General features: G+C 47.8%; 1 protein-coding gene across 1 annotated transcript in view; it reads left to right on the forward strand.

Annotated features, from left to right (window-relative positions):
* The window catches only part of BARX2 (BARX homeobox 2), a 62,605-nt gene extending 37,848 nt beyond the window's left edge, over window positions 1–24,757 (forward strand). Inside the window, exons 2-4 of the mRNA XM_003795899.1 lie at window positions 13,277–13,577; window positions 18,795–18,879; window positions 23,983–24,757. Coding sequence (XP_003795947.1) covers window positions 13,277–13,577; window positions 18,795–18,879; window positions 23,983–24,249 — 653 coding nt within the window. The 3' untranslated portion in view covers window positions 24,250–24,757. The remainder of the gene's footprint in view (window positions 1–13,276; window positions 13,578–18,794; window positions 18,880–23,982) is intronic.
* Window positions 24,758–27,563: the final 2,806 nt, after the last annotated feature.

Here is a 27,563-nt window from a genome sequence, read left to right on the forward strand (position 1 = left end):
TGGAGTTGCTGAAGCTCATAGGCAGGGTTTGACTCTCTGATCTCACTGTGGTCTAAAGGCTTGCTGGAGTTGCTGAAGCTCATAGGCAGGGTTTGGGCCTCTGCAGGGCAAGGGCAAGGCCTTCGTGCTGTAAGGAACAACTGTCCTTGATCCTGGCCGGCCAGTTGGGTACCATGGTCTGTGGGACTGACGTACGTTGTGTTGCAAAGTCTTACTACTGTTATTCCTACTGTTACCGCTTATTATAGGAGCACCTTCAAGAGTGAGACTCAATGAGTGAACACTGATGTCTGATATGAAACTTCCCCATGACTCTTTGGGGACCTGTTTGTAGCCATTTGGTCTTAACAGCTTGAGTAAAAGAAAGGGGAGAGGCCCACTTTCATTCTGCCTGATGAGATCCCTTCACTGAACACAGAACATCTCATCCCCCCTCAAAGTTGGAGTCCTTTTGGCCACATAGTTTTATGTCCCCTGAGCACATGAGCTGTGCAATATTTGAGTTCATTTTTGTCAGAAAATAAATGTGCTGCCAGAAAGAGAAAATAAGTGGGATTCCACAGAAATCATGTGTCTGTTCACATGGTGTGGAGATGCTTGTGTGATGCCAGTCACCAGCGCAGTCAGGGGGGCTTCTAACCACTCTATTTGGGGCCTCACCAGACGCTGTTGTGTTTGAGAGCTCTGGTGTGAGGACTGGCCTTCATGTTCCAGCGGACAGTTCACACCACTTTTCCTCACTCAGTGGAACCATTTTCAGCATCAGCAGTTCTTTAAGTATTCTTTTTTTTTGAGACAGAGTCTCACCATGCTGCCCTTGGTAGAGTGCTGTGGTGTCACAGCTCACAGCAACCACAAACTCTTGGGCTTCAGTGGTTCTCTTGCCTCAGCCTCCCAAGTAGCTGGGACTAAAGGCGCCTGCCACAACGCCTGGCTATTTTTTTGTTGCAGTTGCCATTGTTGTTTAGCTGGCCTGGGCCCGGTTCGCACCCGCAGCCTTGGTATATGTGGCCAGTGCCCTAACCACTGAGCCTAAGTACTTTTCAGGAAGGCGTAGATGCCTTTTTCCTCCTGCGTGTTTTGGCTTTGCACCTTCTCTTTGCACAGAATTTGACAAATTTGGGTACATTTATGCTGGAATATCTTAAACTTTTACCTGTCCATTTTTATTGTTCCCCGTTGGTCTCAGATTGGAATCTAACCTCATCCTTAGAATCTCAGTTAAATACTACGCCTTCAGGGGAATGCCGATAGCCTGTAATTTGTTTAGAATAAACCCTCCTGCTCTATAGCACCCTGAACTACGTCTTTTTAAATTGTCTGCCATGCTGGCTCAGCCATAACCTGGCAAGGTTCGTCTGTCTTGTGGATTATTTTATCCTCTGTTCTTGGCATGGTACCTGTAGTAGGTATTCCATAATTTATTGAGGGGAATTAAATTTTCTTCTCTTTTATCTCACTTTGTTTCTAATTCTTTGCAGCTAGAGCAAGCCATAAAGATATTTAAACTAAGATTAGAAAGCACAGGGAGAAGAACCAAATCAGTTTGGGTTTTTAACACATTGACTCCCATGTGAGTTGTATTTAACTCACACTAGTTTTGAGTCTGGAGCCTCGTGAAGCTGTGGAACCTCTGTTCATTGTTTTTGTGGTCAATCTGCACGTCTCCCTGCCCTCCAGCCAGCCTGCCCAAGCACACCACCCAGGCTGGGCTGTGTTCTCTGATCACCGTAACGTCTCACTATGCGTTTCTCCTTGAACATTTGCCTGGTGAACATTCCACTCTTTGAATAGAATCAGTATAATAGTATTTGATCATCTGACTATGTCATACATACTGAGGGGGAATGATTCAGAAGAGGTCATTCAGAGCCACCCAAAGTCCACTCCAGACACAACTAAATACTTGTGGGATGACAAAAGACTCAATTCTCAGAAAAAAATTCAGTAAGTATGTTGTGAGTCACATACAACTCACATGGCCTGCATTGTAAAAATTGATTCTAGCACCAAGTGAATCACATATAACTCACCATAGAAGAAAATAAAAACAACGACAATAACAATTTTTTCATTGAATTAGAAGGGATCATTTTGTTTTGAAGTTTTAATTCTATTTTTGTAATGATACCCCCAGGAAAAAAAATTTTTTTTCTAGTGTGGCAATCAATATGTTGAAATTACATTTTGACATGAGATATTTTGAGTTGGACAGATCTACACTCTGGGTAGTCAATAGCTTGCCTGAGGACTCATGGGGCCACTTACAGAAAAGTAAGTGGCTTTTAAAAGTTTTTTTAAATTTATTTTTACTTTTTCTTTAAAAATACTAAGAGGGTATGAATGCTTTTGTTTTATTTTGTTTTGCAGTTTGGCCAGGGGTGGGTTTGAACCTACCACCCTCAGTGTATGGGGCCGGCGCCCTACTCACTGAGCCACAGGCACCACCCAAATATGAATGTTTTTGTTACATGGATGCCTTTTCTGCTTACGTCTGGGCTTTTACTGTGCCCCTTACTCTGGGTAGAGGTCGTTGTACCTGGTTGGTAGGTTTTTACCCTCCCCTCTGGATAAGTGGCTTTTTCTAGAAGCTTTTCCTAGTGCCCTGATGTTGTGTATATCTTCAGAGCCTGCCTGGTGGAGATTCCTAAATAGAGGTCTGGAAGTATTAGAGAAGGGAAGAAAGTGTCAAAACTTATGTCAAATTGCTGTTATTCAATTATGAGGAACCTTGTTGACAATTCACCTTTCTTGAGCTTCCCTCTGGCCATTTTCACTGATCCCCACTCATTGGTTGGCTGGAGTACCATGGCCTAAGAGGACTGTCTGTCTCCTCTGTTGGTTCTGTTTCCTGGTCCAGCCTCTTGATGAAGATGGACCCCAAGGCCCAGTCCTTCCTCCTCTGCAGTTGAGCCTTTCTTTTTGGGAGATGAATTCCACATTCAGCCCTTCCACTCTGGTTCTGTGTAAAATCCATTCATCCGTCTCAGAGCCCTTTTGGGCAGCCCAAGTTTGTGATTGTCCCTGATTTGTGGGTGTCTGGCTGTCTCCTCAAATCATAAGTTTGGTCTTTTCTCTCCGGGCATCCCCACACTGTGGAGTTCAGTCTTTTCTCCATGGCAGCCCTCATCCAGCAGTCACTGCGGGGTCCTGAGTCTTCTTGCTTCTTCTGTGTGACCGCCCCTCTTCTCCCCAGTCCAGGCTGGTGGATTCCGGGGCCCTGCTGGGTTTCCCTTGACAGCCTCTGGAGTCCTTTCCCCGTTCACCCTCACCACCTGCCCCTCCTCCTCTCGCAGCTCACCCCGTCCAGGCCTTGCTCTCTGCAACCAGCTGTCTGCCCGGATTCCCGCGGCTCATTTGCTCCATGCCTCTTTGTCTTCCTCTTTAACTCTTAGTCTCCAGCAGTGTTTTTCAACCTTTTTTGATCTCATCGCACACTTGAACCTATGGTTAAACTTCAGAGAACATCTCAATTATGTTGATTAAAAAAATTTTAAAAAGGGAATATATTTAGTGTGCTTTGAGCTTCTTTTCAAAATAATTAATGAATTTCAAAAATGTTCACAGCACACCTAAGCTCCTCTCACACACGACACGCCCGGGTGCCGCGGCCCAGCGTAGCATCACTGGGTTAGTCAGCTTCTCGAGGCCGGAGGTCAAGAGCCTTTTCTCTCCCAGTCTTTTCCAGTTAGCACAGAACCAAGCAGCTGTTTAGTAGAGTTCTCTGACGATGACAAAGTGGACCAGAAGATTCATCCTGGTAAAATTTGTGCAGACTCTGCTTCTGGGATGCCAGGACCTTTGCTAGACATTATTGAGCACAGGGATGAGGCAAAGGGATTAGGTCAACCCAAGAGAGCAGTGTTAGGATTTCTTAGCAAATAGAGGCATCTGTAAAATTGGAATATTAGTCGGGTCTGCTAGATTGGACGTTTGAAAAAAAGATTGTGCCTTTTTGGAACTAGTTCTTGTATTGCACACACATGGTCCAGGGTTATCCTCCAAGATGCTGTGGAGAAGTCCTGTAATTGCCATTTGGTAGACGAGAACACAGACACTTCAAAATACGCCCTGGGTAAGGCTGGGCAGCCCCAAGGGCTTTGAACCACATCTGCAGCCTCTGTCTTCTCATTCCAGGTAAAAGCCAGTTTGATAAAGCGTTAAGTGCTAGGAAGATGCATTTTAAAAATTCTGTCCTAAGGAAGTTTGCAGTCTTTGTGAGAAACAGATGAGAAAACAACTTAACTCTTAATTCAAGGTTTGAATTAAGTAAGGGTGAGTGAGGACACCAAACGCAGGAATGGGTGAAGGTGGGAGTCATCAGTCCTTTCTACCAAGCAGCAGCTGCTCCAGGCAGCAAGTGCCTATGAGGTGTGGATGGAAGCAGGTGTGGGTGGATATGAAAACCGCCAGGCTGGGAGGAGAACGACCATGCCATTGCCATGTGTGCCTGGGCTGAGGGAGACAAGGGGTGGCGCAGGCTGCAGGGTGGATGGTCCAGAAACCTCCCTGCTGGCCTAGCTTAGTTGACCTTAGTTGGCTCCCGGCACAGCCCAGTGTTTTTGTGGGCATCTACAGTGCTGATGACATTGCAGACTGAGTGTCATAAGACTGAGCTTGTCTCTTTGCAAAACAGAGAATCCAGAAAGGTGGGGTGATGCTCTCAGCCTACTGGCACTGCAGTGGCGTCCTCTGCTTATTTTCCAGGCTTTCTTTGTTTTTCCAAATCCCTGCAGTGTTTTCTCCCCACTCCAGCTGTCTAATTTGTATTTATCTATTTATTTATTTTGTAGAGACAGAGTCTCACTCTATCACCCTCGGTAGAGTGCCATGGTGTTACACAGCTCACAGCAACCTCCAAATCCTGGGCTTAGGCAATTCTCTTGCCTCAGCCTCCCAAGTAGCTGAGACTACAGGCGCCAACCACAGCACCTGGCTATTTTTGTTGTTGTTGCAATTTGGCCGGGGCCAGGTTTGAACCCACCACCCTTGGTATATAGGGGCCGGAGCCTTACTCACTGAGCCACAGGTGCCGCCCTAATTTTTATTTTTAAGTGCTCTTTAACCTTATGTTTTTAATTTTTGTTCATTTTTCTTTTTATTTAGTCATGAAGTCTTCAGAGTCACAGTAGGGCCTGATGTCATATTGTGTCTTCTTACGTTTTTGTTTTACTAGATGGTCAGTCCAGAGTCTACGTCACGGCCATCTCGTATGGTTTGGAATTCATTCAGGCCATGTTTCTAATTCATTTGCACTTAACTCATCAAATGCTCCTCCCTTTTTAAAAATGAGGGTGTTAATGGCCAAGATATTTTTGTAAGCCTTTGAGTTGGCCTTTTAAAACACGTTCTCTTCTCTCCAGCCACGCAAACCACTCCTGTAGAGAGTGTGTCTGTTTCGTGAGATCTTGCTGGCCTAGCCCCTTGGTGTATCACAGGCTAAAAGGCAGCTCGGAGGCTCTGTATTCCTTTCCTTCCTCTCTCCCACGCCTACAGATCACATGTGTGGACACACAGTCACTGAACTTTCACGTCTGGGCACTGCTGACTCTCACTCAGCCTTTCTGAGTCCTAAGCACAGGACAGTGCAAAGTAGTTTTAACCACACCCCATTCCTGTTCCCCTGCAGTTTTTAGAAGTTGACTTAATAGTTCTGTCTTGTGTCCCTCCAACTCCATCCTTCCTTGTGGGGTACTAACTTTGGGAAGGGCTGTGCTTTGGAACTTTCAAGCCGTTCTGTGAAATTTTTTTTACAGGTCTGCAAAACCAAAGTCACTCTTTTCTGGAGTGCTGGTAGTTTCAGGAGGCTGTCCAGCCAGGTCAGCACTTCCGCTAACTTCTCTTAGCTCTCTCCCTGCTCCCAGTCTCCATCCAAGGCTGCAGGGGCCTTGGAAGCCTCCACCGGACAAAGAGAACCTCTTTGAGTCTTGCTTTGCATGTGAACGCACAGAGGCTAAGAGGATCCATATGCCTACTTCTCAGGTAGGTCTGCTTTCTTTGTAAGAAAATTAGTGCACTTTAATTTGGCTCAGTCACAGAGCAGCTCGAAACCAAATAAAGGGAGGTAAAGAAAAGGAACTGATAACAACTGCGTGGACATTTCACATATGTTAACACAAAGAAAAGGAACTGATAACAACTGCAGGGGCCCTGGACACTTCACATATGTTAACACATTAACACTCACAGTGATCTAGGAGGGAGACCTGCTGTTGAGCTGGCTTTACAGATGAGAACATTGACACTAAGAAAGTTCTGGAAACCTGTGCAAGGTCACCCTGTGAGCCAGGCGTAAAAAAAGTCGTACTCTCCCCACCACCCCAGCTTTCCAGCCACCTGGTAGCATTGGGAGCCGTGGGGAATAGTTTGGTGTGGTGATTTGAAGATTTTTTTTAATTTCATTTTTTATTTTTACATATACATGTGATTATTAGGTTTCCACTTTTTGCCTTCACAGAATTAAAAAGTGAAGTTTCTTTATATTCCTAGGAAACGCAGTTACAGCTACCCAGTTTCTCCGTGGAGTCCTTTCGGGCTACCCAGAAACGTTTGTGCCCAAGTCTTTGTGTGTGTCCCTCGTCCCTCGGAGGTTTCTGCGCATATGTAGGTCATACATTCTTGGAATGTAAATCAGCCAGGCGGGAGTCAGAGACTCTTACCCACTCAGACCTGCGCTCCTCGCTTGTGTAAACCGGAAGAGTGGGCGTGGGAGAGTCAATCTGGGGACTGGTATGTTGGAGAGTGGATGAGCAGCCCTCAGGTGTGTATGAGCAGAGAAATGACTGTTCGGGGATTCCGCTCTGGGGTTCAGGTACCCCTGTAGCTTCTGCCGTGAAGAGCATACTGAGGAGACGTGCCAGGATCAGCAGCGCCGGACGTGTTTGCACCCGCAAGTTTGCAGACAGCTCCCAGCCGTCAGCACCATGTTCCACATCCCCCCAGACTCCCCAGGTGCCCCTCAGCATAGCCAACCACAAGTATACCAGGGTTCTCTAATCCAGAAACAGACTTTCAAAAAAGACAAACATTCGGCAGAGCCATTTCCAAGTATATGACACACACAGTTATGTGATACTCGGCCTATAGGGAAACCCTGGTTAAACAAAAACAACTGTTAGAAAACGCATCCAGTGTGGGTCATGTTTACACTGCGCTGTCAACTAAAAGTGTGTCTGTTTAAACGGTGTTGTTGGTTTATGGGAGTCACGACTTCCTCTCAGTAGCAGATAGTGTGCTTGAATTTCACACATGTGTATGAATGACCCAGAGTAGCAGGCAGCTGTCTTCAGCCCACCTCGTCACACAGTGATAATTCTCAGGAAAAGAGGAAGATGTACTTAGGGTTAGAACTGATCTGCCCTCTCGGTACACAGAGTGCCTCCTAATGCGTGCATTAGTTTATAATTTTACCCTGTTCTTAACACCGAAATTTGGTTTTTAGCCAAAAAATAGATCTACAGCTGGGCTATCTCACAGTGCTTTTCTGAGCAGTATGTGAATGCTTTGTGAAATTAAAGCTCCAGGCCGATGCTGTTTGGTTGGAAGTCAGGCCGTATATCAGAACAAGAAAAGTCAGTAAGCAGCTGGCTAAAGTATATTTTGTCTCACTTTTCTGCTCCCAGTGGGTTTGCCTTTCAGGAGACTCAGGGCTTTGTGGCATATACATTACCCCTCTGCCTCCCACTCCAGCCGAGCTTGCTCTGCTGAGCCTTGGAGACGTATCAGATGCCAGGAACTCAAGACGGTGCCGCATTGCAATTCTAGTTATTTGCAGTGGTGGTCTTCCTGAGACCCCAAAATGTTTCTTAGCATCACAGTGGCCTTGTGTGGGACATCAGTGGGGAGCCCTCAGCCTGTGGGGGGAGAGCACAGTTTTATTGCTAACTTTGCATCAGAACATGGGGTCATGATTCTTGAAACTGTAGAGGTTGGTGACTGGGACGTTGCCTGAAATCACCGTCATTTCTCAGAAGTTCTGTTTTTATTTTTAAAATTTCATGAAGGTTTTTATTAGGTTTAAGCTTTATGGAACAAAATGACATACATCTCCAAAAGCCATTTTAAAATAACCAGCAATTGTTTTTCATCCTACCAGAGGATGGGATCACCAGTAGAATCATCTTTCTATATGTTAATCTTTAAGGTTAGTGCAACTCTAATTTTTAGTGGAACTTGCTTTTCTTAGAGCCCAACAAAGTTGATTCTAAAGTTCAACTGCAGGGTGGGCACTGTGGCTCACACCTGTTATCCTAGCACTCTGGGAGGCCAAGGTGGGTGGATTGCTGGAGCTCAGGAGTTCGAGACCAGTCTGAGCAATTAGGAGACTCCATCTCTGCTAAAAATAGAAAACCTAGCTGGACGTTGTGGTGTTTGTCTACAGTCCCAGCTCCTCAGGAGGCTGAGGCAAGAGAATTGCTTGAGCTCAAGAGTTACAGGTCTCTGTGAGCTATGATGCCAGGGCACTCTACCAGCGGCCACAAAGTGAGACCCTGTCTCAAAAAAAAAAAAAGTTTTATACTCCATTTCTGGGATTTCTGCTTCGGTTTTCTTGGCCTAGCTTTTTAGGAAAAATTTCAACTACTCATGGGTTCAGAGGGTGAATAAATGATTGTACTTTGATGACAAATTGAACGTCTATTAATAAAACCTTAGAATGGAAATGAAACTTAAAGGACATTTAATCTAACTTTCCTTTTTTTAATTACAAAGATAATACATTCATGTGCAAAATGCAAACGTGTCATCAAGGCACTGGATGCCGGCATGCTGGCTCCCACTGCTTCTCTGCCCCCTGCTCAGTCTCTCTGGCTGCTCCTCTTCTCCTTATGGCCTCCGAGGGGGGCTTGCCCCAGGGCTCAATCCTTGGATTTCCTTACTTCTTTATCCCGCTGACTCCCTTGGTGATTTCATGCAATCCCATGGCTCAAAATGCCACATTCACTCCCAGGAGTCAAGTGGTGTCTCCACCCCAGCCTCTTCCCTGCACTGGGGAGGGTTTATCCAGCTGCCTCTTTCACATTTGCAAGATGTGTACCAGCGACTCTGACACGAAAGTCTTCGCCTTCTGGGCCAGTCCTGCTCTTTGCCCACTCTTTTTTTTTGCAGTTTTTGGCTGGGCCGGGTTTGAACCCACAGCCACAGACACCACCCTCTTTTCCCAGTCTTTCCTGTCTTAGTAAAAGGCCCTTCCTTCCTCCAGTTGCTGAGAGTCCAGGCATCACCTGGCGCCTGTCTCAGACCGGACACTCAGCTCTTCACGAGTCCTTTCCACTCTAACCATAAGTCGGACGCCCTCACCGCTGCCTCTGGGTCTAGAACACAGCCTGGCCTGCTCACTGTTTCTCTGCCCACACAGCCTCTGCTGCCACCCGGCCTCCACCCAGAGCCACAGGGTCCCTCGGCGACGTCCCTCAGATCCTGTCCTTCCCCAGCTCACTGCTCGCCTATGGCCTTTGATCATATTATGAATAAAGTCTAAAATCTATGACTCATCTCCATCTACGAGACCCTGCATGATGTGGGTCCAGCTAAGCCCCCTATGTTTTTCTGTCCCGTGACGTTCCCTCTTGCTCACTCTGCCCTCTTGCTGTTCCATAAACCCACACTGGTTCCCCCAGGGCTCTGCACCTGCTGGTTCTCAGCCTGGGGTGCGCTGGGCAGCCTTGTTAAGGGTCTTCTCTGTGGAGACACTTGCCTGCGGGGCCGCCCCCCACAGAGCCTTCCCTGACTCCTGCTCTCCCATGCCTGCACCCATCCGTGGTGGTGCTGTACTGTGAATGGGGAATCCGTTGCTACCTGGCATCGTACGTATGTGTTCCTGGTTGCAGTGTGAGCTCTGCGGAGGTGCAGCTTCCTAGTACTCACTGAGGATCCCCAGCTTCCAGAGCAGGGTGTGGCCCCGACAATCAATGTTTATGGCAGGGTTGAAAACAGGATTAGGTGAATACAAATAGATTCCTTTTCATCCTGTTCTAGTCCCACCCTTTCCCCAGAGGTTATCACTGTTAATAGTGTGGTAACTAGCTTTGTAGGCCTTTGAAAAATTCACTTATAAATACAGACAATGGGAGAGGCTTTTTTTTTTAAATGATAATGCAAATTGTTTTACACTATACTTTCCTCTCTTTGTATTTCATTTCACGTATTTATTTTTTGAGACAGAGTCTCACTTTGTTGCTCCTGGTAGAGTGCTGTGGTGTCACAGCTCACAGCAACCTCCAACTCTTGGGCTCAAAAGATCCTCTTGCCTCAGCCTCCCTAGTAGCTGGGTCTACAGGCATCCCCCCCAACAACCTGGCTATTTTTAGAGATAGGATCTCACTCTACCCCAGTGGTTCTCACCTTCCTAATGCCGCAACCCTTTAATACAGTTCCTCATGTTGTGGTGACCCCCAACCATCAAATTATTTTCATTGCTACTTCATAACTGTAATTTTGCTACTGTTATGAATTGTAATAGAAATATCTGATATGCAGGATGTACTTAGATGACCCCTGTGAAAGGGTCGCTTGACCCCCAAAGGGGTTGCAACCCACAGATTGAGAACTGCTGCTCTAACCCATGCTGGCCTGGCATTCCTGAGCTCAGGCAATCCACCTCCGTGGCCTCCCAGACATGAGCCCAGCTCTCTCTTTAGATTTTATGTACTTTCTCATATTAACAATATTCATTCATATATAGTTTCTCTCTCTAGTTATCCACCGATAACGGTTTATAGAGATAGGTTTTTTCGTTGTTGTAGTTTTGTTTTCTGAGAAGATAGTCTCACTTTGTAGTCCAGGCTAGAGGACAGCACCACCATCATGAGAGCTCACAGCAGCCTCAAACTCCTGGGTTCAAGTGATCCTCCTGCCTCAGCCTCCTGAATAGCTGGAACTACAGGTGCCCCCCAGAATGCCCTTGAGTTTTTCTATTTTCTTTTTTTTTGTGTGGAGACAGAGTCTCACTGTGTTGCCCCCGGTAGAATACCGTGGCATCACATAGCTCACAGCAACCTCCAACTCCTGGGCTTAGGCGATTCTCTTGCCTCAGCCTCCCAAGTAGCTGGGACTACAGGAGAGTTGTTCTATTTTCGATAGAGATGGGGGATTCACTCTTGCTGAGGCTGGTCTCCGTGTTCTGACCTCAAGGATCCTCTTGCCTCGGTCTCCTAGAGTGTTCGTATTACAGGTGTGAGCCACCGTGCCCGGCCCGAGATAGTTCTTTATAGTGGTTACCTTGTAATCCACACTGTAACTATACCACACATTAGTAATCATTTTCCTGTTGATGGGTGTGTGGGTTATTTCCTACTTTTCACTCTCATAAATGAGACTGCAGTGAATATGCGTGTACGTAAATCTTTGTACACATAGACCCCAGACTGTAGCATTGCCGGTTGGTAACTTGGTAGACACCTCTTAGTTCCTTCTCCTAAAAGATTATACTGTTTTACACCCCCCCCAATATATGTGTCTATTTCCCCATATCCTTGCCAATGTTAGCTATATTATTATACTTTCAAATATTATTCAGTGTTAGGCCAAAAAAAAAAAAAAAAAAAGGTTAACTCTCTTACAAAAAAGAAAGATGATAAAAAGCCTTACTTACAGTCAGGCAATTCGTCATTTCCTGTGCTGATAAGTTATTGAGTTTCTAGATTATAAATTAGCCGGCTAAAGAAAGTGAGTCTTTTTTGAAAGAAAAGGCAGAATTAAAGCAGTCCATTATTTGAGATGAGAAATATCTTAAGCCCGTTAAAGAAGTTTTTATATTCTTTTTCAAGAAGTATCATTTCATCATGTGTACTGTGAGATGCAATCCACAAGCCCAGGTATTCACATTTTCATGCTATTTATATGTAGAAATTCCCAGATGATTTTTTTTTCTCTTAAAAAGAATCCATAACACACAACCTCAAGTGTTAAGAGTTGGCAGGAGAGTTAATGGAGCCGTGGTACTTGGTGATTTATTGTTACTTAACAACTCTCTGGTTTCCCTGGGCCCTTGTTGGAATTACACTCATACTCAAAGAACAAGGGAAGCTATTTGTTTTAATAACTATGAGTGGGGTCCAAAACAGAGGCCTGGGGAGAATAAGAAGAGAAACACCAACCCAGAGAAGAGAAAACACGATTCCCACCCTGGGGGCTTCTGTGATGTCAGTGGCTGGCTTTGACTCAGAGTGGCAGGAACGCCGGTCAGCCCAGATGCCAGCTCTGCCCTCCTAGCCCCGTGGCAGGGCTGGAGGGAGTCCCACAGGGCAGCCCTGGGTCTTCCCGTTTCCATCAGACACTTAATGGTGGGATGAAGGGACTTTTGTGACATTGGTGTGTTAAGAATTTGAAGGATTCTTTGAGATCAGCTATTCTTACCTTACATGTGACAGAACTGAGAGATAAAATGACTTGCACAGGTGATGATCGGGACATTTTAAACATGGTGCTCCTCGAATAAGGAAAGGAAAGAGCTCTTTACTTGAACTTCAAAGACTGAGCAGATTGTTGGACAGGAAGGTACTCTTCCTTGACATTCCTGAGGCAGGAGAGGCATAACTAGTACAGATGCCCCGTAGGCTGCTCCACGTGCGACCGTGACAGACACTGATAACCAGCCTCAGCATCGGTGCCTGAGAGGCCCCCTTCACCCAGCACTGTGGGCACCTGAAATCTCAGGGGACTGATAAGCTACAGGTCCTCTCCTTCTAGATGATGAGGGCACTCGGGATTTACAACGTGGAGATAGAGCCTTGAGTTCAAGCCAGAAGGACTTGGTTTGACTCCTGAATCTGCCTTTCCCTCGCTGTGTGATTTCAGGCAAGTCTCTGGAACTTTCTGGGCCTGTTTGCTCATCTCTGAAATGAGAGAGTTGAATTAAATAATTTTAAAGTGTCCTGCGGCTCTGACACATGCTGATTCAGGAACATTAGACCTCTCTGCAGGAGTTCATAGTTGGGACGTGTCTTCTTATAAATACACGGGTGACTCTCAGGGAATCTTGTTTGGGTTTCTGAAGTATTTCTGGCTTTTTCTGACTACTTTTCATCTGCTTCATCCCACTGGCCAAGAATTTAGAGGTTCAGAAGGGAGAGAGGGGAAATATTTGTGTAGAATTGGAGGTCTCACAGGACCTGTTCTTGTTCTGAGTGTCCCGCAGACAGACCCCTTGCTGCCTGCTCCTTCTGCTTCCTCCATCCCTACTCCTATGAGCAGGAGGCCCTCCAGCCAGCCAGGTCTCCCCACGTGGCCTCCTTCCACCTGCTCCTCTCGGTGACCCTCCTCCCTGTCTGTGTTCCAGGCTCCTCTTCCCTCCGGGCATATCCTCTCCTCTCGGTGATCACCCGACAGCCCGCAGTCATCTCCCACCTGGTCCCTGCCACCCCGGGAATCGCCCAGGCGTTGGCCTGCCGCCCGGTCACTGAGGTGGTCTCCTCCGAGGCCCCGGGCGGTGAGGCCTTGGCCAGCAGTGAGTCGGAGACGGAGCAGCCCACACCACGGCAGAAGAAGCCACGCCGGAGCCGGACCATCTTCACCGAGCTTCAGCTTATGGGCCTGGAGAAGAAGTTCCAGAAGCAAAAGTACTTGTCCACCCCAGACAGGTGAGGGTGCAGGGCGGGGACTCTGGCTAAGGCCCCTGAGGAGGGAGACTCCTTTTGCTCCTGGTATGGATCATGGAGCCAAAACAGACTGTTTTTGTGACCCACTGTGGGAATCTTGCCTTGGCCCAAGCTGTCTCAGCCTTGGTCTAACAGAACCTGGCCCGGGGACTCCACACGGCCCCGAGAGCCTGTGGCTGCACTCACACGCTTCACTCTCTCTCCATACTTTAACAGACCCCTGTCAGTGTAATAAGTGAGGTCAAGCTTAGCAAAGGTTGCCCAGCCTCTGACTTGGCAGACAGTCTTGGTTTGTAAAGCCGCTCTCACTGTGCTCAGCAGCAGCAGGACTAGACCTGGAAATGGATCCGCAATCCAGTCCTCACTCTGCTGCTCTCTCCACCGTCCTACCTCCCAGCTGACTCAGCGGCTAGCCTGCCTCTCTCTGGGAAAGGCTGACGAGCTCAGACCTGCCAGTGAACTTGTTGGACACCAAGTCAGAACTGGTTGGCTGGTGCCAGGAGGACCAGATGGGCTCCCTTTCCTCGGAGCTTCCAAACCTCCCCTCCCCCCTTTAATTTGCTATTTTAACTGCAGGAATATGCCTGGAGTGTGACCCTCAAACTCACTGTGCAGTGGCTGAACTAACGCATGGTCCTACTTACTGGGGGGATTTCCCGGCCCCTTTTCTCTCCTTTTTCCAACTGCTGTGTCCATATCAGGTTTGATCCCAGTCCTACCAAAGAAAAAGGGATGGAAGCACAAGTGAATCTCCTAAGCTCTTTGATAAACAAACATTTAAGTGAGCAAGGAGTCTGCGAATTACTGACTGAAAGGGAATTTGGCTGCTGGTTCAATGAACCAGGCACTCTCAGCTGTTCACCGAAGGTGTTCTGGGTGCTGGGCACTGTGGCAGGGATGACAAGTCCCCAAATTGGCAGAGTTGTGCTGTGAAGGAGGTCACAGGAAGGGATGATGACATTGAATGTGACACAGGGAGCCAGGTCCTGGTGCCCATGTGGTGCTGAGTGCAATAGGAACACGAGATATTGCTGAGTGTGTCTGATGGAGCTGGGAAGACTTCCCAGAGGAGGTAACATTTAGGAAGAGGTTTGCTTCTGGGAGGGACATCCCACATCAAGGGGATGGCACACAAGGCAGAGAAAGAAGCCCGTCTTGCTGAGTATGTCGAGGGAACTTCAAATGGTTGAAGGAGGGAATGGGGACGAGGTGGGGATAAAGCTGAAAGGTGGGCAGCCCCTCCTATGCCTGGCTGAGAACTTGGGTGTTTAGACAGTCAGTGACCTTATGAGCTGGAAGCGACATGACCAGATGTACATTTTATTTTATTTTATTTTTTCTTTGAGACAGAGTCTCACTGTGTCCCCGTGGGTAGACTGCCGTCACGGCTCATAGCAACCTCAAACTCTTGAGCTTATGCAATTCTCTTGCCTTGGCCTCCCAAGTAGCTGGGACTATAGGCACACGCCACAACACCTGGCTATTTTTTTTGTTGTTGTTGTTGCAGTTGTCATTGTTGTTTGGCAGGCCCTGTGCCAGGTTTGAACCAGGCAGTGGGGTGTATGTGGCTGGCTCCCTAGCTGCTGAGCTACAGGTACCAAGCCCAGGTGTACATTTTAGAATTGTCTCTGCAGCGAGTGCCGTGAGCTGTAAATGATGGGTCAGCGAGGCAAAAGGTGGAGAAGAGAAACCAGTTAGAGAATCCAGGGGTGATCACTGCAGAACTGAATTGGGGGCAATAGAGAGGTGAGGACAGAGGGGAGAACGATTCTGAACATGGAGTGGACAGAGTTAACACTGGCGGAAGAAGCAGAAGCTGAGAATTCTGTGGTTCCCTGAGTCTGGTCTCCAGTAAATGGGGACGCCATCAACTCAAGTTGAAAGGCAGAGGACGGAGCGGGTTTAGTAGGGAAAGGGTGAGTTCTGTTTTTGACTTATGCATTTGGGGTGCCTTTGGGCAGACCATGGAGACAGGTCTGTGAACCAGTATTAATAGATGGGATCTCCAGACATTAAATGGACATTCGGATGCCCCACCCGCTTATAATTGAGAGCCCCGTGGCCCATGCAGCTGGGGGAATTGCACAAGTGGTAACATGTTAATTAAAAAGGCTTTTCATACATGGGCAAAATTTAAGGCTTGTTTTTTAGAAGTCAGAGGATGTTTTTACAGAAATGTTAGTTCTTGATAAACCTCTTAAGGCTTCCTCATACCTGCCCAGGCATCTCTCAGGTGACCTACACAGGCTGGATTCATTTGCCTGAGGAGGACACATCTGGCTGGCACGGAGGCCGCTGCCTTAACCCGCCCGCTCAGATGTTCCTCACCTCCCTACGTGACCAGGGCCACGAGCAGCGCTGCCTCCTCCCTCAGCCCTCAGCCTCCTCCTCTGTGTTTGTGTCTGCAGTTTCCTAGGTGACCCCATTTAAGCGAATATGCAGGGAAGTGAGAATTTGTAACGGTGGCAGGTAATGAGAGGAAGCTGATGACAGTGAAGCCTGTTTCTGTAGCCAGAGTGAGTCAGGGCTGCATTTTTCCCAAGTGAGCTAACACCACTTGCTAACCCAGCAGCAGAGCTGTGAACCGAACCTTCCATTGACTCATGCACCTGACGGCCTCAGGTGAACTGGGCTTGGGGAGGCACTGCAGAGCCCCCAGAGGACCTGCCTCCAGGGAGGCCTGGGCGACCAGAGGTCTGTGGGCCCCTGGGTTCTGGGTTCTTTTGTGGGTGACTGCCAGGGAAGCAGTTTCTCCTCAGTGGGGAGAGCCAAGTGCTGCTGGTGTTGGGAACTTACTGGCTTTTGCCTGTTACACCTTCCAGCACCATCTAAAGGGACAGATTTAAGACCCGTTGCAAAGTCCCTTGAAGGAAAATCCTGCTTGTTACCGGGAATTTAGATTGTGCTCTGTGGTCTGAGCAGGGTGACTGGACGGCTGCACAGGGAGTACCAGCCGCTGGAGCAGCCGTGGTGGTATCTGTTGGTCTCCATGCAGGTTAGATGTCCGTGGGCAGAGAGAGCTGCAGCTGAGAAAATGCACCCGAGACTCTCTGTGGCTCGGGCTTGTGGCAGTGCAGGCTTGTGTGAGATGTGGGCCTTAGATCCACAAATAGCCAGTGCAGAAACTTGGGCCTCTCAAAAAGTGGTGGTCACTGCCCAAGCCCTATCTAAGGCGGTTCCAAATTGCTGTGTTAAAGGTCCGTGCTGCATCATTGAGAAGGGTTGGAGCTGTAGGGAGGCCGCTGCTGTTGGCCTGAGGAGGTGGCCCTTCAGCTGGTCCTCAGGCGGACCTGGACTTCTCACCCATGCGGGTCAGTGTTACAGTCTCCAGGACTGAGGGGAAGCCCAGGTGCAGACCAGGCTTTCTCATTCCATGACCCTACTCGGGTTGTTTGCTACTCCGTGGGGTGGGGGTGGGGCATCCTTACATTTCCCTTTAACAGACCCAACTTACACAAATACCAGGGGTGCCCCCCAAAATGCATACACAACCTAAGAGCTATTGTCTATGTATCATGTTTCAAAGTTGAGTTGAATTACAGTAGCAAAGTATAGTATGATGATCACTTAGAATGGTGTTAATCAAGCAAATGCTAGTGTCACCACGAGGCAGGCACAAATGGGATAGCTTTTCCTCTTAAAATGTGTGTACACGGGGGGAGGATGGGTGGAGGGAGGGTGATTGCTGGGATCACACCTAGGGTTTATCCTATAAGGGTACATGTGAATCTTCCTAAATGTGGAATATAAATGTCTTAACACAACAACTATGAGAATGACATGAAGGCTATGTTGGCCAATTGGATGAAAGTATTTCAAATTGTGTATGGAAACAACACACTGTACCCCATGAAAGTATCAATGTACACAACTATGATTTAATAAAAAAAAGTGTGTATATCTATTTGGGGCCCTCTGTACAGTAGGGGGTGAGCCCCTGTAGGGAGGTGCTGTAGAAGTCAGAGGTTAGGGAGTTTGGGGCCCGCTGCGATCTCCTTAGGTTCAGCAAAGTGTCTTAGGACAGAGACAGACGGTAAACATTCTAGGCTTTGTGAGCTCTGTGATCTGTCCCAACAACTCAGCGCTGATGCTGTAGCCCAGAGGCAGCACGGATAATACATAAACAAATGAGTGTATTTGTGTTCTAATAAAACTATATTTGCGAAACCAGGGAGTGGGCAGGATTTGGACACAGTTGCTAACCGATTCTAATCTCCCTAAATCTCGAATCACTCATCTGTAAAATGGGGATAATTGGGCCTCCTTCACAGCGTGGTAAAGGAATAGAGATGAGATAGCTCGTGTCAGGGTGAGCAGGGAGCCTGGGCGGCCTGGTGCTCTGGAGATCGCTGCTGTGTCCTTGGTCTTAGCCCCAGCTGCACACGTCCCAGGAACAGCTCTGCCTTTTAGGACTTTCCAGATGGCCACAGAGGAAATGCACAACTGTGATTAGCAGTAGGATAGGAAGCAGGAGGGGCTATGGATTTAATGTTTCCTTGGAAACAGTATAACATTTACTTATCCATCACATTTTAATCATTGTAACAATTTAGGGCAGCTACAAGGAATGAATCAGTCCATCAGAAGGTATTTCTGAGCCCTGGTTCTGGATTTAGGAAGGTGATAATAAGCACTTTTGTGAGCATAAAAGTGGAAGATATGCTTTGCTCTTGCTGCCAAGGGGAAGGAATCATACATGGGAAGTGACCAGAAACAAGTGGAGGCCATCGAACCACCTGGGGGGAGGGTGCAGATCGGATGAGCCGGGACTGACCTGCAGGGACAGGACTAGAACAGACTCTGCAGCCGTGAGTGAGGCCCCAGGAGGAACTGACAGCTTTACCTTCTGTTTTCAGCTTGGACTTTGGCTCAGAGTCCTCATTTGTGGAGGCTCAGAGTGAAGACTCCGTCAGGTCAAGGAAAGGGCTGTGAATAAGGCTCAGCTGCCCTTCTCAGACAGAGAGTCTTCCAGGCTGGACCCTGGCCCAGTGTCCTTGGGCACGGGCAGGGCATCTGTTTCTTAGCCTCCCAGATTTTCCTCCATGGGATCCTCGGAAGGAAAGAAAAGCCTTTTTGGGAAGAATTGGCATATGAAGGGGGCAGTCCAGCTTCGGGGGCAGGTGCCCGAGTAAATCAGCAGGGTGTGGTCTCTGCTGCCCTCTGTCTCTTCACCCTTCCCTTGTCTCTTGTGCCTTCCAGGTTGGACTTGGCCCAGTCTCTGGGGCTCACCCAGCTGCAGGTGAAGACTTGGTATCAGAATCGTAGGATGAAATGGAAGAAAATGGTAAGAAAGGAGAGTGCCCACCCCCGTGCCCATCCTGGCGGGCAGGATTCTTACTGCAGGGCTGGTGGGTGGCAGGAGGGACAGTGTGGTGGTTTGGGCTGCAGATGGGGAGGCCTCTGGAGGGAAGGGAATTTGAGCGGTAGAGTGGGCTGTTCCTCTCGATCTGGATTTGCTAACCAGAGGGATAGTCCTTTTCACAATTTCCTTAGAAATCAAAGAAAATGACAACCCACACGCCCTGCGTCTCCCTGGGTCTTTCTCCTCGTGTACAGACCAACCATTTCATCCTTCCTAACATTCTAGTTTGCTAACCCATCTGGTCGCAAGCCATTTGCTGGTATTTTAAGGGCTGGAATATGATCTCTTTTTTCACAATAACCAAATAACTAAGTTGTCCCCCCAACTCTGTTTTTAGTGGATATTTTCTTAATTTTGTGGTTTTATCTGCTAATAATGAGAAAAAAATTAAATTACAAGTGAATATTAATGCAGAAAATTAGGAAAAAAGTCAACAAGCAGCTATTCTTTTTCTTTTTTTTGAGACAGAATCACCCTCAGTAGAGTACCATGGTGTCATGGCTCACAGCCACCTCAAACTCTTGGGCTTAAGCAATTCTCTTGCCTCAGCCTCCCTAGTAGCCGGGACTACAGGTGCCCACCACAATGTTTGGCTTTTTTATTTTTGCAGTTGTTGTTGTTTAGCTGGCCTGGGCTGGGTTCGAACCTGCCAGCCTTGGTGTATGTGGCTGGTGCTCTATTCATTGAGCTATGGGCGCTGAGCCAACAAGCAGCTATTCTTACAGTCTCCGAAAGGAATTCCTGGGCAAACCTCATCATTTCCACTGGGGGCCCTGACCCTGAAATAGAAGGATTTTCCAATGGAGGCAGCCTTGTCCTGCACTGCTTGTGAAGTAAGGCGATGACACCAGTTGCGTGTAGAAACGCCCACATGATGCATGAATCAACAACTGTGTGTTGAATATCTCCTGTGAGCCATGCCTTGTCCTAGGCACTATAGGAATGAATTAAAATATAAGCCCCACCTTTGTGATCTATTAGAGAACTAAGAATTGATGACCTATTAGGGAAACAAGGCCTGGGAGGCAGGTAGGGAGCACATTATAATTAGGTGCTGGTTGTTTATTATGGACTTGTAAGCTCATCCAAGTTCAGAGGAGAGGAGGTAGAGGAGGTTGCAGGGAGAAGTTGAGATTGAAGGCTGAATGGATTCATTTAAATAAATAACCATTCCCCAAACTCTGCAAATGCTGAGACACAAGTGAAACTTGCTATGGTGGAGAGCTTTGGGGGGGGTGTCAGTCTCTAAAGAGCCTGATCGGGGAGTGAGCCGCGCTGGCCGTGCCCGTGCCTGCCTCTCCCTGGCCCATTCTGGGCAAGTTCCACCACCCACCTCCTTCCTCGTCAATCATCGGCATGGAAATCAATGTTTCGAGTGAGCAGAGGCATTGTTTAAATTGGTTATCATCAATCTCTTCGTGAGTCAGATGATTAAGGGGTTGACAGCGGCCTCTCTGCCAGCACCGCCCAGGACCCATGGGACCACGCAGGAGCCTTTGCCTGTGACGTCACTTGTTTTTCACCAGCCACTGTGCTCCTGGCACAGTGTGGCTGGGCCGTCGATGGCTATCAATGACTTATAAACCCAACTGGAAGAAACTCAGCAGATTTAACCTCAGAACATTCTGTAGGCCAACCCAATTCAGTCCTCTCAGGAAACAAGAGTGCCAAGATTTCAGTGCCGTTTACAGTAACTTATTGAGCACTAAGGCAACAGAGATGCAAAGATAGGGCATGAACCATCCATTAGATCTCGTAAGAAGGTCCTCCGTCAAGACGGGGGCCAAGACCTGCCAACTAAGGTCATCATTATATAGACAGAGATCAAGGCAACAACAGGAGACATTCAGGGTTCAGAATCAGAGAAGGGAGGGCTTCATGGAAGAGGGGACATCGACATTAACTTTAGTGGCTGAATAGAAATGTGCCAAGTGAGGGTGGCAAGAGGGTTGCAGGCAGAAGGCAGGGACAGAGCCCTTGGGGGCACTTAAGTACTTCAAAACGGTGGGAGCTGAACTGTGGGGGACTGTGTTCACTCCACTCCCTTAGAACAGCAAGGCATTGTTGAGATCCTGATTGCTTCATGTATTTTCTCGGTAAATCTCTTTCAAAGCTATCTCTTCAGGTATTGGAGAGGAAAAGAAAAAGATAATTGGGTAATAAAGATGTCTCAAGGCTAGTAACCTAATTGGAACTGGAAAAAGATTAGCACTTGATTCTCAGACTTATTCACGCTCCTGCCAAAGGCAGCCCTGCCAGAACAGAGATAGTATCTCTGACTAGTTCTGACTGGTCAGCGTGTAAGCTATAGCGGTTGGGTAAATCTTGCACATTAGATGATGCTCACCCTCTATTCCATTTCAGTAGGACCTGGGGTGTTTCACAACAGGCTGACGGTCTCTCCGTCCTCAGTGGCTTTTCTCTGCTCTACAGTGGAATTCTGTTCCGTGAGAGGGTCCAGGTGGACACTCCCTTCCTCTCTGGATCTCAGAATTCGATGGGTCCACACCACACACCATCGTTGTTCAAATCTCTCACCATTTCCAGATAGTGACACTATGAAACTGTTAGCAGTAGCTTTTTTACGTAATCTTGGGTGGGTTACTTAACCTCTGTGTTCCTGTTTCCTCATCAGTAAAATGCCTAACATGTACCTTGTAGGGTTGTTAGTATTAGCTGGGCTCATGTCTAAAACTCTTAGAACAGGGCCTGCCATGTAAGATACAGCCAAGAGATATTAGCTGCTGCTGCTGTTGTTACTATTTACCTGTCCTCAAAATCCAGGGGATCCGAACTGCCCAAACTCCGAGGTTTTCTTTTGCTTAGTAGCAGTCCCAGGTGCCTGTCCTTTCTCAGTCCCCTCCCCAGCCATCTCCCACTCTGTGCTGGGACCTGCTGGAGGTGCGGTGGAACATCCCCCTGAAGGCGGAGAAAGTCAGCTAGTGTGGGCAGCAGTGTTCCGGGAGGAGAGCCCCACTGGGGAATCCAAACTTGTTTCTGAGCCTGATGGGAACAGTCATCAGTTCCATGGCCCCTGCTGTTGTATAAAGCTACCAGGAGAGAGAGAGAAGCAGCCAGATCTCTCCCACTAATAATCTGCAGCCTGGAGTCTGCTGGGCACTTGGGTAATTGCAAATAAATACCTGATCCAGAGCAGTGGCACATTTTGCCTGCCCCTTACACGTTATGCTGGATGAAATACTGCTAGGTGTTAAGAGTCCCAGTGGTTAAGGGTTTTGTCTTCCAATCTCAGCTCTTCCCTTGCTTTGGTCTTTGACATTGGCAGACTCTGTCAGCTCAGTTTTCTGTCTGAAAAGTGAGGGAGAGAGAAGTTTTCTCCTGACATTCTCTGTCCCCTGCCTAAGCACCTCAGGAAGGAAGCAAAGGCCCCTGACGTCCTCAGAAACAGAGCGTTTAGAGACCTAGTTTTAGAGTTAGGCGGCAGCCTGTGCACAGGTGTGGCCAATACAGGTAGGCGGTGTGCTGGATGTCCTGACAGGGAGAGAGGGGCACGTGCCCTCTGTGCTATGGGCCGTCTGGCTTTTCTGGACCAAGGAGACGAAATTGGCTCCAGGAATAATTGGGGGGGAGGGCCACAGTGTGCATGTGAGTGTGCACGCGGGGTGGAAGGTAGTGTGGAGATAATTGCATCTCTCAGGTGTGCTGGAAGAGGGGGCCAGAGGTCAAGTGCAGAAAGCAGACAGAGGGGGGTTTCCCCCTAATTACGGCTTGCTCTGGAATGTTTTATTTCATTTAGAAAATGGTCTGATTGTTTTGATTTTTTTTTTTCTTCATGTAGGAGAACAGCCAGGTGGGATCTGTCCGGGCCGTGTGGGTGGTTTTCTCTAATTGCTGGGCTGGCCTTTCCTCTGCCAATTAGGTGGCTTCCTTGGTCCTGCCCTCGTCTGACTTGATTACTGCATGGGGCAACTCACTTTTGTATAACCTCTTTCATGCCGAGTAGAGCTGCTTTCAACACGTAAATTCCATCCTGGCACATTTAGGTGCTTTCAAAAGCCTGCACTCAGACTGAAATCAAAATCAGATACTGACTTACGTGAAAAGGGAGAGAGGGATGTCTTCTCCCTAGGGGTGTTTTCTGTCAGTGTCTCTGCCTCTTAAAAGTTCCCTCTTAAATGTGTTAGCTATTTGGGTGAAAAGTACAGTGGTTAAGCTGATTTTTCTATCTAAGAGGAGGTGTTCATTGAGAACTCACTGTTTTTCTCATACCACACACAAAAAATTAATGCAGAACACATCATAGGCCTTAATGTAGGAGCTAAAACTATGAAACTTCTAGAAGAAAATACAGGAGTACAAATCCGTGACCTTGAATTAGGTAAAACCTTCTTGTATAGGACAACAAAATACAAACAATGAAAGGAAAAAGAAACTGGACTTCATCAAAATTAAAAACGAAGGGAAAACCCACAGAATGAGATGAATGTTTGTAAATCTCATATCTGATTAAGAGACTTGTACCCAGACTAAAGAACTCTTAACCACTCAATAAAAAGACAACCAGATTTAAAAGTGAGCAAAGGATTTGAATGAATATTTCTCCAATAGATGACATCTTTAGAATTTAGCTGGAGGAGTTTTTGTGTCAAGGAGAAGAGCGTACATTTTAACACATTTGATTTGAATTCTCTGATTATCATGAAAGGGCATCAGTCGTACTTTCAAGAGAGTGTTGGTGTCTGTTTTCCTCCTTGCTACAGATACCGTTGTCTTTTTATATCTCGTCAACTTGGTAGTGTATTAACATTCTAATTTCATTTCTTTCCTTATTGTTGAAGTTGAATTTTCTGTGTGTCTAAGACCACTTTATTCAGCACCAAAATGTATGATATTAATTAAAAGCACATAGAGCGTTTGAGGAAGGAAGATGTCTTTGTTAGACAAAACTGTGATTTTGCTGCGGAGAAGGAATGGTGTTGATGTCACGGGCGGTTATACGGGGGAGCAAGAAGCTGGAGGGAGGGAGTTATTATGTCTCGGATTTAATAACTTTTTCTCACACAGGTTCTTAAAGGTGGGCAGGAAGCACCCACAAAACCCAAAGGCCGGCCCAAGAAGAACTCCATCCCCACATCAGAGGAGATTGAAGCGGAAGAGAAGATGCACAGCCAGGTGCAGAGCCAGGAGCTCCCAGAGCCGCCCCAGGGCCAGGAGCAGCTCTGCGAAGCCCCAGAGCCTGTAGCAGGCGACTGCCCCTTAGACAGGACAGAACCACCAGGCCAGGCCCAGGAGTTGCCAGTAGTCTCTTCTGAACCTCCCCCATTAAGCTAAAGTAGAACTCTTTTGGGGGGAAGAGGGAGACAGGGAAGAAGGGAAAAGAGAGAAAGCGGGGAGTGTAGAGAGAAAAACTTGCACCAGCCTGGTGATCTGGAGGGAGCAGATCCACCTGCCTCCCTCCCACACACTGTTCCCGGTGGCCTTTCCATCACCAGCATTTGAGGAGGACGTGATGGTTTTAGACTTCTCTTCCTGAAAGGCTGCCTTAAGCACGGAAGACCTTGACTAAGAGTGACAGCACCGTGGGGCTGTCTGCCCGAGCTGGGGTGACGGCTGTAGGGGCCGGGTCTGTGCTGCAAGCCCTGCCCTGGGGTGCAGCGGAGGGCACTTGGCTCTCTCCCTGCCACCTTGGGCAGCCGGTCATCCATGCAGGGACACATAGAGACATGTGGGGAGCATGCCCAGGCTCCTTGCTGACTCAGCACTTATTTCTGTAGTTTAAAAAGAGAATTTAATGTTTTTGGTTGTTTTGTTTGTGGGGGGAGGGTAAAGGAGGGCAAAACAAAAACCGGGGAAGGGAGTTCGGAGTTCAAGTCTGTGTGTTTGAAGACACGTGTGCCTTTGTATCCATTATAAGATGGTGATGTGACCTAAGAACTGACAAGCCTTGTTCTTCTTGCTTCATTCAGTTTCCATCTCTGAAGCTGCAATGCACATATGTTAAGATAACTTTTATTTTTTAATTAAAGATAAATCTTTTAAAAGGATTGAGTGCTTTGTGTCTTCTTGAGGATGTATCTGACCCTTCTAAAGGGGACCCGTGGAAAGAAAGACCCAGAGAGTAAGCCAGGCCCCCTGGGTGTTCACTCCCTGTCTGTAAAGCAAGAGATTGGGCCAGGCCTTTGGTGTCCACACGCGGAGAGCCGTGGCAGTGGCACTGAGACCCCAGGTGAGGGAGGAGGAACGTGGCTGAGCTGCCCCAGCTGCCCTCCCATCCCCTTCCGCCAGAGCAGCTCCCTGACCAGCCACTCTGGATTTGTTCTTCCAACTTCCTTCCTTTTCTGAAGAGGTAATAAATTTACATGCCTTAAAAGTCAAAACTCTAAAAAAGAAGTCTTACCTCCCTCTCTGCCTTCCCCGGCATTCCCTGTAGGTAATCATTTGTATTAATTGCTTATGTACCCTCTGAGGATTTCTTTATTGGGTATACTTTCTTTGTCGAGAGAGTCCTACCCTATGCCCTGAGCAGAGTGCAGTGGTGTCATAGCTCACTGCACCTCAGACTCGGGCTGTGGGCATCCTGCTACCTTGGTCTCCCAAAGCCACCAGGATTATAGGCACTCGCTGCAACACGGGCTGGGTTTTTCATTTTTTTTTTTTCATGAGATGGGGTCTCACTCTCACTCAGACAAGTCTTAAACTCCTGAGCTCAAGCAATCCTCCCACCTCAGCTTCCCACAGTGCTGGGATTATAGGCATGAGCCACTGTGACTGGCTGAGCATCCATTTGGATGACAGGGCTGTGCATCTTTTAACAGAAGGCTTGAGAACTACTTGGTTAGATGTGCTTGGTGAGTTTTAAGAAGACCAGGAAAGAGAGAGGCTCCAGATTGCCTAAGGTGGCAGGTGGTGGGGGCCCTTCACGGGGTTTTGTCTGATTCTCCTGCATGCTGGCCCAGAGGCCTGAGCTTGCCGGGGTCACCCTGATGGTGGCTTCCCTGGGATGCCCAGCTGGGATGCCCCACGGTGGCCTGCCTAGTAGTGGACTCTGTTAATTAATTACAGTTAATTCTGTGCAGTCAGGGACTTGGAGAAGCTTGAACAGTGACCTCTGTCTACAACAATCATATAATTCATTTCAAAGTTAAAACAGGAAGGATCTGTGTGTTTCTAATCAGCTGGCCACCTGCTTCTCTCCGCAAACACGGGCAGTTAGAAAGTGGCTGCCGTTTTGGCTTTGCCAAGGCGGCACCTTCATTCCCTTTGCTGTTGAGACCAACCAGGAGAAAGCCGTCTTTTTCTAACTGGTGAATAGACAAAGCAGTTAAGCACTTGGCCTCTGAGAACCAGTTTGTGCGGACGACGCCTGCCTGTGCGAGGAGTCTTGCACAGAGCGTGCAGAAAGCTGTCTCCTCCTCCAGCCCACCCCACACAGTGCAGTTTTATGGTCTGCATACCAGGTGGTGACACAATGAGCCAAAGAGAGTTATACAATGGCCAAGGTAAGCTGTGGTCTGTGCCAGCTCAGTCTCACTTTTGAGGGACTGTTCTCTCCCGTCCACCCCACCCCCGAGAGGCCTTCTGTCTGGATGCTGCCTTCTGTCTCTCACCCTGGGCTGTCATGATGCCCTTTTCTGAGGTGTCTGGCAGTGGCGCTCAGCATACAGTATCTGTGTGTGTTCACATGAGGACTGGTATTCCTGGGCACTGGGTGCCGGGTGCCGTTTCTGGCTGCCTGCTCTTACTGCTTGGCCCTAGGGGTTGAGGGTATTTCACTGGTGAATTGAAGACCTTGGACTAGCTTTCCTTGGGTCTTAGGGCAGTGGTTCTCAACCTTCCTAATGCCGCAACCCTTTAATACAGTTCCTATTGGTCGTGACCCACAGGTTGAGAACCGCTGGTCTTAGAGGATCCAATCCCACAGTCACCTCCACTTACAAGCCAAGCTCATCTTCCAGCCTCAATTCTGCATGACTCTGCTCATGATTCTAAGAGAGGCCAGGCTGGGCCTTTTTCTGGTGTATTTCTAATTGACATTTTGGATATGTATGGTGTACAACGTAATGGTTTGAAATACGCATACATTGTGGATCAGCCAAATGGGGCTATTTAACGTACACCATACCTGTGGTTTACCTGCCATGGGAAAATGTACTCATAGCAGTTTTCATACATACACTGTTAAGTGTGGTCGGCACATTGTACAGTAGATCTCTCGAACAGGCTCTTCGTGTCCAGCTGAGATTTTGTATCCTTTAACCACATCTCCCCACCTGCCCCCAGTCCAGCCCAGGGTTGCGTTTGCCTTTTTATTTCCGAGTCCACAGAAAAGTGACATCATGTGGTCTTTTTTTTCTCTGAGTATTTATCGATAAGATAATGTCCTTTTGTCCATCCATGTCATCGTAAGTGACAGAGTTCCCTCTTCTTAGAGTATTGCATTGTGTATAAACCATATTTTCTTTACCTTTTCTTCCCTCTCTCCCTTCCATCTTACGTCATCACCCTGGGTAGAGTGCTATGTCATCACAGCTCACAGCAACCTCAAACTCCTGTTCTCAAGTGATCCTCCTGCCTCAGCCTCCTGAGTAGCTGAGACTACAGGTGCCCACCACAATGCCCGGCTAGTTTTTTCTATTTTTTTTTTT

The sequence above is a fragment of the Otolemur garnettii genome, unplaced genomic scaffold (genome assembly GCF_000181295.1).
Source record: "Otolemur garnettii isolate 467f Iridium unplaced genomic scaffold, OtoGar3 scaffold00097, whole genome shotgun sequence".
NCBI lineage: Eukaryota > Metazoa > Chordata > Mammalia > Primates > Galagidae > Otolemur > Otolemur garnettii.